Source organism: Pleuronectes platessa, chromosome 3 (genome assembly GCF_947347685.1).
Source record: "Pleuronectes platessa chromosome 3, fPlePla1.1, whole genome shotgun sequence".
NCBI lineage: Eukaryota > Metazoa > Chordata > Actinopteri > Pleuronectiformes > Pleuronectidae > Pleuronectes > Pleuronectes platessa.
The window spans coordinates 160,001-178,909 of record NC_070628.1 but is presented as its reverse complement, the minus strand read 5'-3'; the positions used below and the strand labels follow the sequence as shown (position 1 = coordinate 178,909).

At 50.9% G+C, this 18,909-nt stretch overlaps 1 protein-coding gene across 1 annotated transcript in view; it reads right to left on the bottom strand.

Moving 5' to 3' along the window:
- Positions 1 to 1,369: 1,369 nt before the first annotated feature.
- LOC128437401 (apoptosis-stimulating of p53 protein 2) overlaps positions 1,370 to 18,909 on the bottom strand; it is a 24,351-nt gene continuing 6,811 nt past the window's right edge. The window contains exons 2-18 of the mRNA XM_053419543.1: positions 17,802 to 17,949; positions 17,574 to 17,687; positions 17,061 to 17,137; positions 16,478 to 16,558; positions 15,704 to 15,878; positions 12,603 to 12,802; positions 11,593 to 11,757; positions 11,273 to 11,462; positions 11,051 to 11,176; positions 10,569 to 10,675; positions 9,540 to 9,930; positions 8,701 to 9,455; positions 7,944 to 8,081; positions 7,582 to 7,715; positions 7,333 to 7,499; positions 4,059 to 4,258; positions 1,370 to 2,077 (exon numbers count right to left, since the gene is read on the bottom strand). Coding sequence (XP_053275518.1) covers positions 2,036 to 2,077; positions 4,059 to 4,258; positions 7,333 to 7,499; positions 7,582 to 7,715; positions 7,944 to 8,081; positions 8,701 to 9,455; positions 9,540 to 9,930; positions 10,569 to 10,675; positions 11,051 to 11,176; positions 11,273 to 11,462; positions 11,593 to 11,757; positions 12,603 to 12,802; positions 15,704 to 15,878; positions 16,478 to 16,558; positions 17,061 to 17,137; positions 17,574 to 17,687; positions 17,802 to 17,949 — 3,210 coding nt within the window. The 3' untranslated portion in view covers positions 1,370 to 2,035. The remainder of the gene's footprint in view (positions 2,078 to 4,058; positions 4,259 to 7,332; positions 7,500 to 7,581; positions 7,716 to 7,943; positions 8,082 to 8,700; positions 9,456 to 9,539; positions 9,931 to 10,568; positions 10,676 to 11,050; positions 11,177 to 11,272; positions 11,463 to 11,592; positions 11,758 to 12,602; positions 12,803 to 15,703; positions 15,879 to 16,477; positions 16,559 to 17,060; positions 17,138 to 17,573; positions 17,688 to 17,801; positions 17,950 to 18,909) is intronic.

The window sequence follows — 18,909 nt, the reverse complement described above, 5'->3', positions numbered from 1 at the left end:
CTGACAGATGTGAAGAAAAACTCTTTTAAACCTTTTTCTTTGTCTCTGATCATCTCGTCAGATCTTCGTGTTCCGTCATCTTCATCACCTCCAGAGACAAGGTTCCATCTTTCCACCCTTTGGTTGATTGGCTGCTCAGCGTCACATTGGAACATTTGATTCATATTAGACAACAGAGGTCGAGAAGGAGGAAACACATGTTTCTGAGGAAATAAAAAGTTGGATCATCTGCAAACAATCACATGTTCTTAAGGCCTATAGGCTGATATATGCTTCTCCGTTTTGATGGACACGGACAAATGGGACCGCCCCCTCCGTGGTGGGACCTCCTCTCCGTGGTGGAACCTCCTCTCCGTGGTGGGACCGCCCCCTCCGTGGTGGGACCTCCTCTCCGTGGTGGAACCTCCTCTCCGTGGTGGGACCTCCTCTCCGTGGTGGGACCTCCTCTCCGTGGTGGAACCTCCTCTCCGTGGTGGAACCTCTTCTCCGTGGTGGGACCTCCTCTCCGTGGTGGGACCTCCTCTCCGTGGTGGAACCTCCTCTCCAGCTCCTCAGAGCTTTTCGTGCAGCTCTGATTGTTCTAACTACACGTCGGCATGGCGGAGAGCCTACGCAGAGCCCTTGGCTGTGATTGGTCCGCTAACGACAGCATTTCCGAACGACATCATTTCCGGACCTCAAACTTCCTGTTTCATTCCCTATAGCACAATAGGGTTTGGGTTATAATGCCCAAACACAACTAAGATTCTACGATTAGTGTGACAAGTGAGTTAAGCCAACGGCATCTGTGTACGGTCACATACGGTTATAACGCCCTGTCATAACGGCGCTAGCATGCTAGCCACCATGCTAACTGCGCTGTCACGACTTTAATTCCACGGTTATCGTGACACTGTTTCTCAAACACCGACAGGTTAGAAGCAAACACTCTGTGGTAGTTGGTATCGGGAGTCCCTGCGGACTGTGTGGAAGCTTGAAGCAGTGGAATTAGCAACGCAGCTCAGGAACAAGAGCGGGGAACTGTTAAGAAACGATCACATCAGCATTAGACTCGCTGGTCGTCACTTTATTTCAGGTAAAACTGTTGATTCTAGCGTCATCGACAGCCTTCCTCTGTTAGCTGCCATCGTTCACTGTGTGTGAGGAGCCGGGAGGACGTAAACAAACAATCAACGACTTCTTCTGCATATATAGAACTCTTGAGGGAGGCTTCTCTAAGCTCGTCTTCCGTTGCGCCACCTATCGGTCTGGCGGTGAATTGTTTTCAGCACACACAGCTTTCAGAGAACCATAAATGAAAAAGAGTCCGCTGAAAGGACATGAAGGGCCCACTAGGGGCAGTGCAGCAAGTAGTTCAACACACGAAGAAGACATTTTAACAACGGTGGAACTTTATATAAAGAGGATCAGTGACTGTATATAAAGACCATAAGCGATGTTAAAGAATTAAACAAGAAACTAAACAAAAGCCAAACATTAGATTTTAATGTTAAACCAACTGAAGCAGAACAGAGACGAGTAAAATAAATCAGTTTCATTCAGTGTTTGTAGAAATTAAATCTCACATATCATATTTAACGGTTCTGGTGCATTAGAAACATGTTTTTGGTAAATCAACCCCGTAAATTAATCTTTTAATAATTTAGCTATTTTATTACATTCTGGGTGAAACTAGTTGATCCTGTGAAAGAAGGTTTACATTTTTAATAATAAATACAAAATTAAATAATTAAAAAAGAGACTTTGTAGTTTCAGTCTTTGGGACGTTTGCTCAAATAGTTTCCTTTGATGTCAATGTTCAATCAAATAAAAATTCAATCTTGAAAAAAGACAGAATATAAAAAAATGGACCAAAAATAATTTCTCATTTCCTTTGAGGCTCTCGGACGTCAGAGGAAAAACCACTGGAACAAATGAGTTGAGGAGAAGTAAAACTGTGCAGATTGAAAAACATCCGTCTCTTTTGGACACACACTCCTGAGTCCAGAGGACGTCCCTTGCTGCTCGTCTCATGGAGGACTTGTCCCTGGGAGGTTCACGCCAGGCTCCTCTGCCGCGGTTTGATCCTCAGATACAGCTGGGAAATAAAAAGAGTTTGTCGTTAAGATAAAGTTAAAAACAGGAACTTCTTACATCAGACTGTTGAGTCACAGGATCCTCAGAGCTGCTTTCAGGCCTGATTCAAAGAGATTTAGGGTTGACGGTTCAATTCCCTGTGGAGTTTAATGAAGAGAGCAGGACTTCAGACTCGTCCTGCGTTACGTGAAGGAGGACAAGGTCTGAAGAGGATGATCCACATTCATCTCCTTTAAATTCTGCCTTGTAACCTTTGACTCAATTCTGCCTGTAACACAAACGGTCAAAGAAAATGAAGCCAACATGGAAGTGTCTGAAAACTGCATTCTCTCAGATGACCAGTAGAGGGCAAGACACGTAGCACATAATTCAGGCTTTCGTCCCTAAAGTCTCCAGAGGAGGAGCCGGAGCTTCAGCATCCAGCTCCTCTCCTGTGGAATCATCTCAGCTCCAGTTGTGGAGGCAGACTCCCTCTGTAAGTTGAGGAGTCAAACCTGCCTTTACAGTAAAGCTTCTAGTTAGACCCAGTCCAGGTAAGTCTTAGACCTGATCTTAGTTCTGCTGCTGTAGGTCTAGAAGGTCGGGGTCGTGTGACACATAGAGCTTCTCTTTCCTCTTCTCCCTCTCAATCACATTAATGTCTCATCAACACATGGTACTGACGTGACTCCTTCACCAGAGTTCTGCTGCTCCATCAGATCCAGGATCAGAGCTGCAGCACATCGTGGATCCTTATGTGGATCACAGACTGTGATCATGGACCATAGATCCTGATGGTGGATCCTGATCATGGACCATAGATCCTGATGGTGGATCACAGGCTGTGATCATGGACCATAGATCCTGCTGGTGGATCCTGATCATGGACCATAGATCCTGATGGTGGATCCTAATCATGGACCATAGATCCTGATGTGGATCAGAGACTGTGATCATGGACCATAGATCCTGATGGTGGATCACAGGCTGTGATCATGGACCATAGATCCTGCTGGTGGATCCTGATCATGGACCATAGATCCTGATGGTGGATCCTAATCATGGACCATAGATCCTGATGTGGATCAGAGACTGTGATCATGGACCATGGATCCTGATGGTGAATCCTGATCATGGACCATAGATCCTGATGGTGGATCCTGATCATGGACCATAGATCCTGATGGTGGATCACAGACTGTGATCATGGACCATAGATCATGATGGTGGATCCTAATCATGGACCATAGATCCTGATGGTGGATCCTGATCATGGACCATAGATCCTGATGGTGGATCACAGACTGTGATCATGGACCATAGATCATGATGGTGGATCCTAATCATGGACCATAGATCATGATGGTGGATCACAGACTGTGATCATGGACCATAGATCATGATGGTGGATCCTAATCATGGACCATAGATCCTGATGGTGGATCACAGACTGTGATCATGGACCATAGGTCCTGATGGTGGATCCTGATCATGGACCATAGGTCCTGATGTTGGATCCTGATCATGGACCATAGATCCTGATGGTGTATCCTGATCATGGACCATAGATCCTGATGGTGGATCCTGATCATGGACCATGGATCCTGATTGTGGATCACAGACTGTGATCATGGACCATAGATCCTGATGGTGGATCACAGACTGTGATCATGGACCATAGATCCTGATGGTGGATCACAGGCTGTGATCATGGACCATAGATCCCGATGGTGAATCCTGATCATGGACCATAGATCCTGATGGTGGATCCTGATCATGGACCAGTGGTTGGCAGCTGATTGTGGATCATGATTATAACTAGACTGTGTAGATATACAATACACAGTACAAACACTTGATGAATCTCTAGATTTGTGTTGGACACTCTACTCTCTATATTTGTGATATTGTTGTTGTTGCTCTGTTACACACATTTGATGAACTGATTCATTTTTCTTCAAGTATCTCTATCAGCAGTTTAAAGACAAACTCAGTGGCCTCACCCCCAGGAGGTTGCGGGGGATGTAGCCCTCTCCATCTCCACATCGTGCCCACCACCAGTCCGTCTCCAGCTCGTCCTCCCGTCTCAGCACCGTCATGCAGTCGCCCTCAGTGAAGCCCAGCTCATCGTCCCTCTGGGGCTCGTAATCCCACAGGGCGTACACCACGCCGCGGTTCATCACGCCCATCTTCTCCTGAACGCCTGCCAGGACAGAGAAGGTCAGTGGAGCTGTGACAAACAGTGAGACACAATCAAAAGCTCCTCAGGACCCTGAAGGAGCTCTGCATCTACCCCACTACCCGAAGGAGCTCTGCATCTACCCCACTACCCGAAGGAGCTCTGCATCTACCCCACTACCCGAAGGAGCTCTGCATCTACCCCACTACCCGAAGGAGCTCTGCATCTACCCCACTACCCGAAGGAGGTCTGCATCTACCCCACTACCCGAAGGAGCTCTGCATGTACCCCACTACCTGAAGGAGCTCTGCATGTACCCCACTACCTGAAGGAGCTCTGCATGTACCCCACTACCTGAAGGAGCTCTGCATGTACCACACTACCTGAAGGAGCTCTGCATCTATCCCACTACCTGAAGGAGCTCTGCATCTACCCCACTACCCGAAGGAGCTCTGCATCTACCACACTACCCGAAGGAGCTCTGCATCTACCCCACTACCCGAAGGAGCTCTGCATGTACCCCACTACCCGAAGGAGCTCTGCATCTACCCCACTACCCGAAGGAGCTCTGCATCTACCCCACTACCCGAAGGAGCTCTGCATCTACCCCACTACCCGAAGGAGCTCTGCATCTACCCCACTACCTGAAGGAGCTCTGCATCTACCCCACTACCCGAAGGAGCTCTGCATCTACCCCACTACCTGAAGGAGCTCTGCATCTACCCCACTACCTGAAGGAGCTCTGCATCTACCCCACTACCCGAAGGAGCTCTGCATCTACCCCACTACCCGAAGGAGCTCTGCATGTACCCCACTACCCGAAGGAGCTCTGCATCTACCCCACTACCCGAAGGAGCTCTGCATCTACCCCACTACCTGAAGGAGCTCTGCATCTACCCCACTACCTGAAGGAGCTCTGCATCTACCCCACTACCCGAAGGAGCTCTGCATGTACCCCACTACCCGAAGGAGCTCTGCATCTACCCCACTACCCGAAGGAGCTCTGCATCTACCCCACTACCCGAAGGGGCTCTGCATCTACCCAACTACCCGAAGGAGCTCTGCAACTACCCCACTACCTGAAGGAGCTCTGCAACTACCCCACTACCTGAAGGAGCTCTGCATGTACCCCACTACCTGAAGGAGCTCTGCATCTACCCCACTACCTGAAGGAGCTCTGCATCTACCCCACTACCTGAAGGAGCTCTGCATGTACCCCACTACCTAAAGGAGCTCTGCATCTACCCCACTACCTGAAGGAGCTCTGCATGTACCCCACTACCTGAAGGAGCTCTGCAACTACCCCACTACCTGAAGGAGCTCTGCATGTACCCCACTACCTGAAGGAGCTCTGCATGTACCCCACTACCTGAAGGAGCTCTGCATCTACCCCACTACCTGAAGGAGCTCTGCAACTACCCCACTACCTGAAGGAGCTCTGCAACTACCCCACTACCTGAAGGAGCTCTGCATGTACCCCACTACCTGAAGGAGCTCTGCAACTACCCCACTACCTGAAGGAGCTCTGCAACTACCCCACTACCTGAAGGAGCTCTGCATGTACCCCACTACCTGAAGGAGCTCTGCATCTACCCCACTACCTAAAGGAGCTCTGCATCTACACCACTACCTGAAGGAGCTCTGCATGTACCCAGCTTCCTGAAGGAGCTCTGCAACTACCCCACTACCTGAAGGAGCTCTGCATCTACCCCACTAGCTGAAGGAGCTCTGCATGTACCCCACTACCTGAAGGAGCTCTGCAACTACCCCACTACCTGAAGGAGCTCTGCATGTACCCCACTACCTGAAGGAGCTCTGCATGTACCCCACTACCTGAAGGAGCTCTGCAACTACCCCACTACCTGAAGGAGCTCTGCATGTACCCCACTACCTGAAGGAGCTCTGCAACTACCCCACTACCTGAAGGAGCTCTGCAACTACCCCACTACCTGAAGGAGCTCTGCATGTACCCCACTACCTGAAGGAGCTCTGCATCTACCCCACTACCTAAAGGAGCTCTGCATGTACCCAGCTTCCTGAAGGAGCTCTGCAACTACCCCACTACCTGAAGGAGCTCTGCATCTACCCCACTAGCTGAAGGAGCTCTGCATGTACCCCACTACCTGAAGGAGCTCTGCAACTACCCCACTACCTGAAGGAGCTCTGCATGTACCCCACTACCTGAAGGAGCTCTGCATGTACCCCACTACCTGAAGGAGCTCTGCATCTACCCCACTACCTGAAGGAGCTCTGCATGTACCCAGCTTCCTGAAGGAGCTCTGCAACTACCCCACTACCTGAAGGAGCTCTGCATCTACCCCACTAGCTGAAGGAGCTCTGCATGTACCCCACTACCTGAAGGAGCTCTGCAACTACCCCACTACCTGAAGGAGCTCTGCATGTACCCCACTACCTGAAGGAGCTCTGCATGTACCCAGCTTCCTGAAGGAGCTCTGCAACTACCCCACTACCTGAAGGAGCTCTGCATCTACCCCACTAGCTGAAGGAGCTCTGCATGTACCCCACTACCTGAAGGAGCTCTGCAATTACCCCACTACCTGAAGGAGCTCTGCATGTACCCCACTACCTGAAGGAGCTCTGCATGTACCCCACTACCTGAAGGAGCTCTGCATCTACCCCACTACCTGAAGGAGCTCTGCAACTACCCCACTACCTGAAGGAGCTCTGCATGTACCCCACTACCTAAAGGAGCTCTGCATCTACCCCACTACCTGAAGGAGCTCTGCATGTACCCCACTACCTAAAGGAGCTCTGCATCTACCCCACTACCTGAAGGAGCTCTGCATCTACCACACTACCTGAAGGAGCTCTGCATCTACCCCACTACCTGAAGGAGCTCTGCATCTACCACACTACCTCGATGGAACTCCTGCAACTCCAAACTATTCCTGTTAAGGGACTAATAAATCGTATTTTATAGATCCAGTTTTGGGAACATTAGATAATCAGGAGCAATCCTCACGGTCTCTGGAAGCTCCTTGTGGTCTCAGTTGACCCGTGTGGGAATCAACATTCCCCCCCCCATCACAGACCTCAGCTTCTGTTTCCAGTGAACATGTCACATGACCGTTTCTCACCATAGAGGAACTGGGAGCACTGCTGGTAGCCGTCCTCCATTTCCTCACATTTGTCGGCAGCAGTTTGCATGTCGCTGTAAGTTGTGGCGAACACGGCCCCCCCCGACTCCACCAGGAACTTACAGACCTGAACGTTGTTACACGAGGCAGCGCAGTGGAGCGGAGTCCTGGAGGAACAAGAGGAATCAACTGGTTACCACAGCCTCTGGACGCAGAGCCCACTGGCAGACCAGTGATGTTCACACTCACCAGCCGTCGCTGTCGGCAGCGTTGACGTTGACTCCGAACTGAACCAGGAACTTGACGATATCCGTGTGTCCGGCGCAGACGGCGTTGTGCAGCGCGGTGATGCCCTCGTCGTTGGCTGAGCTGGGGTCGTCCACCTGGAGACACCAGAGCTCATTCTCACTTCCACTCAGCAGCTCCACTGGTTCATTTAACAATGTGAACATCACACAGCTTTAAAAACACAATGCTGCTTTTACATATAGATAGTTTCCTCTAAATAAGAGTGATTATAAGATGAGTGATTGTCACTGATTCATTAAATATGAATTAATGTGATCATTTCAGTGGAGCGACTCCCTGATAGAGCGTCTGACGACACTCACGTTGAAGATGACCCTCTGGACCAGGTCGTACTCGCCCTCCAGAGAACAGTCCAGCAGAAGAGCCAGAGCGTTGAACTTCACCCGCAGCGTGGGGTCCACCCGCTCCGATCCGACTCTCCTGAGGATAGACCTCTTACCCTGAGAGAAACAACAGAGGAACGGGGAACTGAGCCTTTCATACTAATAATACAATTGTATAAGAACTTTCTTACAAGAAAAGTAGCTTTACAAACAATATAGATAAAAACACGTTGTGTGTAAGATCTACTTAAAGTCTGAAGTAAAGAGAAATGTATTAAAGTTGTTTACTGAACCAGCTTCTCTGATACACAACTTGTAGTTGAAGCATCTCAGATATTCTCTGGTTTGTTGGAACCTCTGATTTGCTGCAGATGTTCTCAGTGTTCTAGAGGGAACATGGTTCTCTAGAGAGGCAGCTGTGTAACTGGGTCAGAACCTTGTGTGTGAGGAGGAGAACCTTCAAGTCAAACCTATGTGGAAGAACCAGAGCAGCTGAATCTTATGTGTTCTCTGGTTCTGGTTCTGAATGAGTCTCTTTGTTTCTATTGGACGCTGTAAGAAGATTGATTTATAACTCGTCCAATCTTTGCTCAGTTTCTCAGGAGTTTTTTCCAGTTACTACTCGTCCATGTGTTTGTTGCTGGAAGACGTTTAAATGGAGCCGAACCTTAACCCTTCATTCTCATAATAACACAACAATGAGCCCTGCTGATTATTGTCCCACTGAAACGCTCACCGGCGGAACTGGTTCCTGCCCCATGACCTCGGGCGGCTGCAGGTTGCTGGTGTGGTCTCCTTGCTCTGTCTCCCCACAGCTGGGGTATGGTGGGGGGGGGTACGGGGGGAACTCGTCTGGAAAGTGGTCGTGGTGGACTGAGGACGGACACAGCTCCTCCTCCTTGTCCTCCAGGGCGGGCCACTGGGAGCAGCAAGAGGCGGGGTCAGGGATGGGTGAGCGAGGGGGCAGAGGGGGCGGAGTCAGGGAGTCCTCAGGGCTCTCAGCGAGCAATTGGTTGAAGCTCAACCCAGTGTTGTCATGGACATCCAGCCCGCCCCCCCGGTGGTTGTGTCCCCCAGGCTGGACACATGTCTCCGCTGGACTGACTGTCTCGCAGGGAATGGTTTCCATGGCAGCCAGAGTGGTCTTCTGGTAGAGCAGCTTCTGGATGTTGGGTCCGGCCGGGCCCTCGGGCTCCGTGATGGAGCTGCGCTTCTTCAGGGGCCGGGGGGCGTGGTGCAGCCGGCGCCGCAGGGCCTCGAGGTCCGCATCACTGGGGTTCCTGTGAGGGTTGGACAGGAAGGGGAGGAGCTTGGTGGGGCTGAGCGGTCTGGGCGTGGCTTGTTCGGCCGTCTCTCCACTGACCCCTTTGCCGTTACCCAGACAACCAGCCTCGCTCCCATCAGACACACAGGCATCAGAATTCAGGCCGGAGTCGTCTGAGGAGACCGACTGCTGCCCCCCGCTGGCCGGGAGGACCGGCTTCCCGTACACTGTAGTGAGGCAGAGACACTGAGGTCAGAACAACAGGAAGTTAAACACACAACATGTGATCTACAACAGAGTGAGTGCTGCACCTCGGGGCTGGCTGCGGGGCAGCGTGCCCTGGCCTCCTGGCTGGTAGCCCTTCCCCAGAGACGCCTGCTTGGTGTACATGGAGTAGATGGATGAGGCCGCCAGCGTCTGAGGCTTCTGCAGCAGAGGGCCGTCTGAGAGGTCGGGGGTGTACGGCCGGACGGCAGCGGTGGGGGGGCTCTCCTGCTTGCTGGGCAGAGGGAGTGTACTGCAGTGGCTGGAGAGGACGCCTGGAGCCCTGAGGTGGCCGCCGACCGGCCGAGCCTTACCAGGGAAGGTCCCGGTGCTGTAGGGGGGCCTGGAGAAGGTTGGTGGGCCGGACGAAGAGAGCGATGTGGGCTTACCGGGAACAGGAGGTGGCGCTGTCACCTGGGACAAACATTTACCTGAAGCCTAGAGGGGAAATACAGAGCAAAACATGGACATAAAGAGCACCTCTTCTTTTTACTAATGAAGGTTGGTGCCTTCACAATACTAGAGAGCTGTGGGGAGGCATGAGAATCATCACAAGCATGAAGACCCTTCAGAGAAGTGGAGGAGATAAAAGAACCTGCTCCTCATCACGTTTGACTTTCTAACACAGGACAATCTGTCCTCAACCTCTTATGTCCCCATCAGGACCTGGTTCAGACTCCTCCAGCCTCCCAGCACCCAGGGCTCCTCTGTGCTGGGAGGCTGGATGAACTGGTTCAGCTCAGGACCTGGTTCAGACTCCTCCAGCCTGCAGGCACCCAGGGCTCCTTGGTGCTGTCAGACATTAGACTGAGCACAGGTCCTGCAGTCAAACACTGTGTCTCAGGACAGAACTGATTCTATCTATTACACAGAATGGACATGAACACAGCTCTGATCCCTGTATCTATATTTTACATAAAAAAAAACCACAACTGTGTGTATATATAGCATTATCTCTACTCTATATAATATTTATATTCATATTTTTAGTATTACTATTTTCCCTTGCGCTGCTACTTTCTTGTGCTACGGTGTCATTTGTAAATTTCCTCTATGGAGGATAAAAAAAGTCGTACCTGATTGTCCCTGAGCAGGGTGTCAGTGCTGTGATTGGTCCGTGATGGGACAGGAGGCGGGTTGTCAGATCCACAAAGTCCTCTGAGACCTGTGGGGGTCTCATCACCTACCGGAAAGAAAACCTTCATCATAACACAAACGTCTTCCTCTCTGTCGGAGGGATTCATTAAAAACATCGATCAGACAGAAAGACGCTTGAAAGCGTCTCTGCTAGTTTCTGAAGTGAGAATTTAAACATTTAAAATGTTGGAATTGATAACATCATTCTCGTTATCGTTTGCTTCCACCAACCAATCAGAAGCCGGACATACAGTCTCCTGTTATGACCTTGAACCTTCTGGATGTAAAAGGACGAATATAAAACACAAAATAAGTAGTTTTTCTGACATTTGTATAAATGAATATAAACTTTGAAGTGTTTCATCACCTCTCAGCAGAGAAGTAAATATTTGTGCATATTTTGGACGCTGCAGAAACTGACCTGAGTTGCAGTAGCTGAGGCTGGACACACGAGGCAGTGTGGAGGCGTGGCCGTGACCTCCGCTAGATGTAGGAAGTGCTCTGGCCTTCCAGTCTGAGCGGTCGCTCATTTGAGAGGAGCTGAAACCTGCAACAGCAGAAGAAGATTAAATCCAGAAGACATGAAGAGCAGCTGAGGAGCTGTGGGTGGAAACCAGCTTATCTGAAACTCATTCAACTCAACCTGCGGCCGGCTTGACGGGTCTGGGAGGCGGCTTCAGGGACGAGTCGGGTGTGGGCTTCACCGAAGGCTCCTGGCGAGCCGGCACCGGAGGTCCCTGAGAGCCTGCTGTGGAGGACGGCTGAATGTATGGCCCCACTGCCGCCACTCTGGAGCCCACGCCATGCTGGGGGGCGTGGCCCTCTGACACCACCTGCAGGGAACCAGCAGATCTGAGTGCTGCAGGGTTTTGGGCTGGACTTAAGTATGATGTAAAACCAGGAGATCAATGAACTAGTGCTGGAACCAGAGCTACAGGAACAACATGGAGGATCTCTTCTTACTGGCAGGTTCTCCTTCTGCTGCAGGGCGGCCTTCTTCTTCCACAGCCGCTGCCGGAGCTCGGCCAGCCGGCGGTCCATGGCCGCCACCTCCAGGTTCCTCTTGTTCAGGCCGTCTCTCTGCTGCTGCAGACGTGAGCTCTGCTCCTGGTTCAGTTTGTTCCTCAGCTGAGGAGGACGAAGACTTGGGTTCAGCCGAGGGGACGGACACAGGGAAAGGACGAAGCAGCAAACACAGTTAGCCTAGCCCGCCTGCTAGGCTAAGGTTAGCCTCACTCACTCGTTTAATATTTAGCATAATGATGATGTGTTGACATGTTCACCAGAAGAGTTCGTGTGAACTTCTAACAATGAAAGAAAAAATCACGGAGGAATAAAGTTGAATTTTCCATTGGATGGTAAATGAATATTTTGTCATTTTAGTCATATTGAATTTTAAATCGTAGCATCGACCAATAACCTGCATGTGAAGTGTTTAGGGAACATATGTAAATTACAGTGTCGACCATAGACTTAATAAAGACGATGGGTGCACACACTTCTAAAGTCTCTGCGGCAGTGATCTCCACCAATCAGGAGCCAGTGTCAGCTGTCAATCATCACGTCTCAGTTTGTAGATCATCAAACTGGTTCAAACCAGTCGGATCAGAAACACGTGAACAGACATCAGAGACATGTCCACGTCTCCTGTGGTGGAGACACTTTGGCTTCACTCTAGAGACGTCGTCCATCTTTATTTACAGTCTGTGGGTTTATATAGTCTCAGAGTTATTTCCACCTGGTGGACGAGAGTGGAACAGCAGGTCTTCTTGACCGTTCACGTTATATCGACTGAGGGTTAGCAGACCGGTGTGTGAGGCGTTTCAGGGCATCTGTAAATTGTAGCTACAGAAATAAATAATGATGATAATTAATAACTGTGGTTACACAACCTCCCTGCAACTCAGTGACACAGACACAGACACAGACACTGACAGACACAGACCTCTCAACCAGCTGTGGTGAGTTCTGACCTGCAGCTCTTTACAGAGCAGCTCCAGCTCCCCGGTGGAGGAGGCCGTGGTATGGAGGTGAGGAGGTGGGGGGGGTGGCTCCATCCGAGGGCTCCTCAGCACCTCCAGCTGGTCACTGAGCTCCTCCAGCCTGGCCACCGCAACCAGCAGCTCCCTCTGCTTCTGCTGGAACAGACCAGTCATCTGCTCCACCTCCTCCACTGAACCACAGACACACATTCAGAACAACCAGCTGCAGCTTTATGACTGTAGAAGCCACAGTTATAGAGACACAGACACAGACACAGACGCTGACACAGACGCTGAAGCAGACGCTGACACAGACACAGACAGACACTGACAGACACAGACACTGACACAGACACTGACACTGACACAGACACTGACGCAGACGCTGAAGCAGACACTGACACAGGCACAGACAGACACAGACACAGACACAGACACAGACACTGACACAGACACTGACGCAGATACTGACGCAGACGCTGAAGCAGACACTGACACAGACACAGACACTGACACTGACACAGACACTGACGCAGATACTGATGCAGACGCTGAAGCAGACACTGACACAGGCACAGACAGACACAGACACAGACACAGACACTGACACAGACACTGACGCAGATACTGACGCAGACGCTGAAGCAGAGACTGACAAAGACACAGACAGACACTGACACAGACACAGACAGACACTGACACAGACACAGACGCAGACACAGACACAGACACAGATGCAGACACAGACACAGACACAGACAGACACTGACAGACACTGACACAGACACATACACAGACGCAGACGCAGACGCAGACACAGACACAGACACAGACAGACACTGGCAGACACAGACACTGACACAGACGCAGACACAGACAGACACTGACACAGACGCTGAAGCAGACGCTGACACAGACACAGACAGACACTGACAGACACTGACACAGACACAGACACAGACACTGACGCAGACGCTGACGCAGACGCTGGCACAGACACTGACACAGACACAGACAGACACAGACACAGACACAGACACAGACACTGACACAGACACTGACGCAGATACTGACGCAGACGCTGAAGCAGACACTGACACAGACACAGACAGACACAGACAAAGACAGACACAGATACTGACGCAGACACTGACGCAGACGCTGACGCAGACACTGACAGACACTGACACAGACACAGACGCAGACACAGACACAGACACAGATGCAGACACAGACACAGACACAGACACAGACAGACACTGGCAGACACAGACACTGACACAGACGCAGACACAGACAGACACTGACACAGACGCTGAAGCAGACGCTGACACAGACACATACACAGACGCAGACGCAGACGCAGACACAGACACAGACACAGACAGACACTGGCAGACACAGACACTGACACAGACGCAGACACAGACAGACACTGACACAGACGCTGAAGCAGACGCTGACACAGACACAGACAGACACTGACAGACACTGACACAGACACAGACACAGACACTGACGCAGACGCTGACGCAGACGCTGGCACAGACACTGACACAGACACAGACAGACACAGACACAGACACAGACACAGACACTGACACAGACACTGACGCAGATACTGACGCAGACGCTGAAGCAGACACTGACACAGACACAGACAGACACAGACAAAGACAGACACAGATACTGACGCAGACACTGACGCAGACGCTGACGCAGACACTGACAGACACTGACACAGACACAGACGCAGACACAGACACAGACACAGATGCAGACACAGACACAGACACAGACACAGACAGACACTGGCAGACACAGACACTGACACAGACGCAGACACAGACAGACACTGACACAGACGCTGAAGCAGACGCTGACACAGACAGACACTGACAGACACTGACACAGACGCAGACACTGACACAGACACAGACACTGACACAGACACAGACACTGACAGACACTGACACAGACACAGACACTGACACAGACACAGACGCAGACACAGACACAGACACAGATGCAGACACAGACACAGACACAGACAGACACTGACAGACACTGACACAGACACAGACACAGACGCAGACACAGACACAGACACAGACACAGACACAGACAGACACTGGCAGACACAGACACTGACACAGACGCAGACACAGACAGACACTGACACAGACGCTGAAGCAGACGCTGACACAGACAGACACTGACAGACACTGACACAGACGCAGACACTGACACAGACACAGACACTGACACAGACACAGACACAGATGCAGACACAGACACAGACACAGACAGACACTGACAGACACTGACAGACACTGACACAGACACAGACACAGACGCAGACACAGACACAGACACAGACACAGACACAGACAGACACTGGCAGACACAGACACTGACACAGACGCAGACACAGACAGACACTGACACAGACGCTGAAGCAGACGCTGACACAGACAGACACTGACAGACACTGACACAGACGCAGACACTGACACAGACACAGACACTGACACAGACACAGACACTGACAGACACTGACACAGACACAGACACTGACACAGACACTGACGCAGATACTGACGCAGACGCTGAAGCAGACACTGACAGAGACACAGACAGACACAGATACTGACGCAGACGCAGACGCAGACACTGACACAGATACAGACACTGACACAGACACAGACACTGACAGACACTGACACAGACACTGACACAGACACTGACGCAGATACTGACGCAAACGCTGAAGCAGACACTGACAGAGACACAGACAGACACAGATACTGACGCAGACGCTGACGCAGACACTGACAGACACTGACACAGACACAGACGCAGACGCAGACACAGACACAGACACAGACGCAGACACAGACACAGACAGACACTGACAGACACTGACACAGACGCAGACGCAGACACTGACACAGACAGACGCTGACACAGACGCTGACACAGACACAGACAGACACTGACAGACACAGACACAGACACTGACACTGACACAGACACAGACAGACGCTGACACAGACGCTGAAGCAGACACTAACACAGACACAGACACTGACCGAGTTTACTGTTGCTGAGGCGTTTCTGCTCCACTTGGCCCCTGAGGGCCCGGACCCGCCGCAGCTTGGCCTCCTGGTTCTGTGCGTTCTCTCGGAGCTGCTGCAGTCGCTCCTGCTCAGACGCCTCCTGCTGCTGCTGCTGCTCCTGCAGCTTCAGGGAGCGCAGCCGCTGCTCCTGCAACAGACAACAGGGGTCATGAGGAGGAGAAGGAGGAGATGGAGGAGAAGGAGGAGAAGGAGGAGAAGGAGGAGAAGGAGGAGAAGGAGGAGAAGGAGGCGCTGAGGTACAACACAGGTTCACACGTGCGCTGCTCAGGCCTGAAGGACTTTGATAAAACGATTCTAACACAAACAAGCAGGTAAAAGTAAGAAGTTTGAAAACAGTCACTGTTTCAGTGTTCATGTGCTATGAAGTCATCATGTGTTAATAAATCATAAGAACAGAAAAACTTGTGGTTTTGAACGTTCACATCATAATGATAACAGCTGAGTGTTGATTGGTTGAGAAATTAAAACATTTGGAGATATCCTGTTTATTCCTGCAGTGACAGCAGCATTAGCAGCAGTGTGTGTTCCTGTGTGTGAGCAGTGTGTGTTCCTGTGTGTGAGCAGTGTGTGTTCCTGTGTGTGAGCAGTGTGTGTTCCTGTGTGGGAGCAGTGTGTGTTCCTGTGTGTGAGCAATGTGTGTTCCTGTGTGTGAGCAGTGTGTGTTCCTGTGTGTGAGCAGTGTGTGTTCCTGTGTGTGAGCAGTGTGTGTTCCTGTGTGTGTCGTACTTTGGAGGCCAGCATCTGCTGCTGTCGAGTCACCAGATCCTGAAGTTCACTGAAGGTCACGTCCAGACGAGGAGCTGAGACCTGTTCAACACGAGAACAGAACGGTTCACATCTGTTCTTATTTGATCAATTCCATTTGTTTATCATTTGAAAGCACGTTTTTCCTCATGAGCATCGTTAACACACTGTTAAGGTTCATACAGGTAACGAGACTGCAGCTCACACAGAAACTCCTGAAACCGAAAAGAACATTGAAGAGGGAGCGACGCAGCCCGGGACTGAAACAAGTTATATATCTTAAATATAGAAAGATATGAATGTAATCAACCAAACATATAAAGTGTATAGACAGGACAAATTGTATGCAGTGTGAGAATATGTATAACTAATCAAATAATCAGTGATATTTTATTTTACACAAGCATGTCAGTGTGAGTTCTCTTCAGTGTAGATTCTGTTCTCACATAAGAACAAATCCCAGATAAGAAAACATCAGTGAAAGAATCTTCATGAAGAAGTGTGTCAGTGGGTTTTATGAAGAAACGGTTGTGACTGAGTTCTGGTGAGTTCTGGTGAGTCTCACCTGGTTCTCCAGACGTCTCTCTGCAGCAGCGCTCCCCTGGTTCCTCTTCAGCTTCGGATCGGACGCTCTGGATCCATCTGGACACAAACACACAGTCAGGTTGTGTGTCTGCACATGGGTCAGGGTGACAGCATGTTGTTAGTTCTCTGATCAACTCAACCTCAAGTCCAAGACAACGATTGAAGGAAACTTTCCTGACAAGTTCATGAGAATGAGACAGAAACAAATAAAGCTTCTAAACACAGCTGGGAACATCCAGGTTCGAGGGGCGGAGCCTGTAAAGCAGCAGGAGGCGGAGCCTGTAGAGCAGCAGGAGGCGGGACCCTGACGTCTAAACTCTGCTGTGGAAAGATGTTGTTGTTTACATCTCCTCCACACCCTAACCCTCATCACCAGAAGATCTGGAATCTCCTCGTGTTTCTAGTTGATATATTTTATGAATATATGTTTTGTTGGGGGGGTTGGTGTCGATGTTCCCTCACTCCCCCCCCCCCAGCAGCTGGTGCTTCTCACCAGTCTCTGGTCCTGGAGCTCTTTGATGGTGGAGCAGGTACCGGACCTCCCCCCTCTGCTGCCCCCACGGCTGCAGCACCGCCATCATCTGCTCCGCCTCCCCGACGACGCGCTCTGATTGGTTACAACAAGGAACTGATTAATGACTGATTGTGATGTAATGGACACGTGTGGTTCCACCAGACTTTAGTATTTTACAGTAATAACAATAATCAGAGATCTGTGGACCTGCTCCTCTCCAGGTCTCGGCCAGGTAGCAGTCGGCCTCGCCCGGCTCCCGGCAGAGCGCCAGCACGTCCCGGCAGAGCGTCTCGGGCGTGATGGGCACCTCGGTGAAGTGCTGGTCATTGTTGCTCAGGAACACGGTGAGAAATATCTACACACACACACAACATGGACGCACATCATGTGTCATAGGTTCACTATAATAATCAGATTCATTCAGAGACTGAATTTGAGAGAACGTTGATATTTGAGGAACGACTTAATAAACAATAGAATAAACAAAGTTACAGTCACGTTCATTTCAGGATTCATACAGGTCGCTGTGACTTTGACCTTTGACCCCTGAAATCAATCAGTTCATCTCTGATTCATTTCCTGCAGGTTGTGTTCACAGGAGGGGGACAACAGGAGGGGGACAACAGGAGGGGGACAGCAGGAGGGGGACAACAGGAGGGGGACAGCAGGAGGGGGACAACAGGAGGGGGACAGCAGGAGGGGGACAGCAGGAGGGGGACAACAGGAGGGGGACAGCAGGAGGGGGACAGCAGGAGGGGGACAACAGGAGGGGGACAGCAGGAGGGGGACAACAGGAGGGGGACAGCAGGAGGGGGACAACAGGAGGGGGACAGCAGGAGGGGGACAGCAGGAGGGGGACAGCAGGAGGGGGACAGCAGGAGGGGGACAACAGGAGGGGGACAGCAGGAGGGGGACAACAGGAGGGGGACAACAGGAGGGGGACAGCAGGAGGGGGACAACAGGAGGGGGACAGCAGGAGGGGGACAGCAGGAGGGGGACAGCAGGAGGGGGACAACAGGAGGGGGACAGCAGGAGGGGGACAACAGGAGGGGGACAACCTGAAAACCTCATGTCTCTGGCGTCTTCTACTTTTCAGAACCAAGGACAGCCTGTGTCTCAGGACTGGTCCTCTAGAGCAGTGAATTTCAACCTTTTTTGAGCCGCGGCACATTTTTTACATTTACAAAATCCTGGGGCACACCACCAACCAAAATGACACTCTATGGACTAACACAGTACATATAATACATATAGTTAGTAAAATAATTTCTAAATGTATTAAAAAGCACTATTTTGAATTATTTCAGCCCTTTAT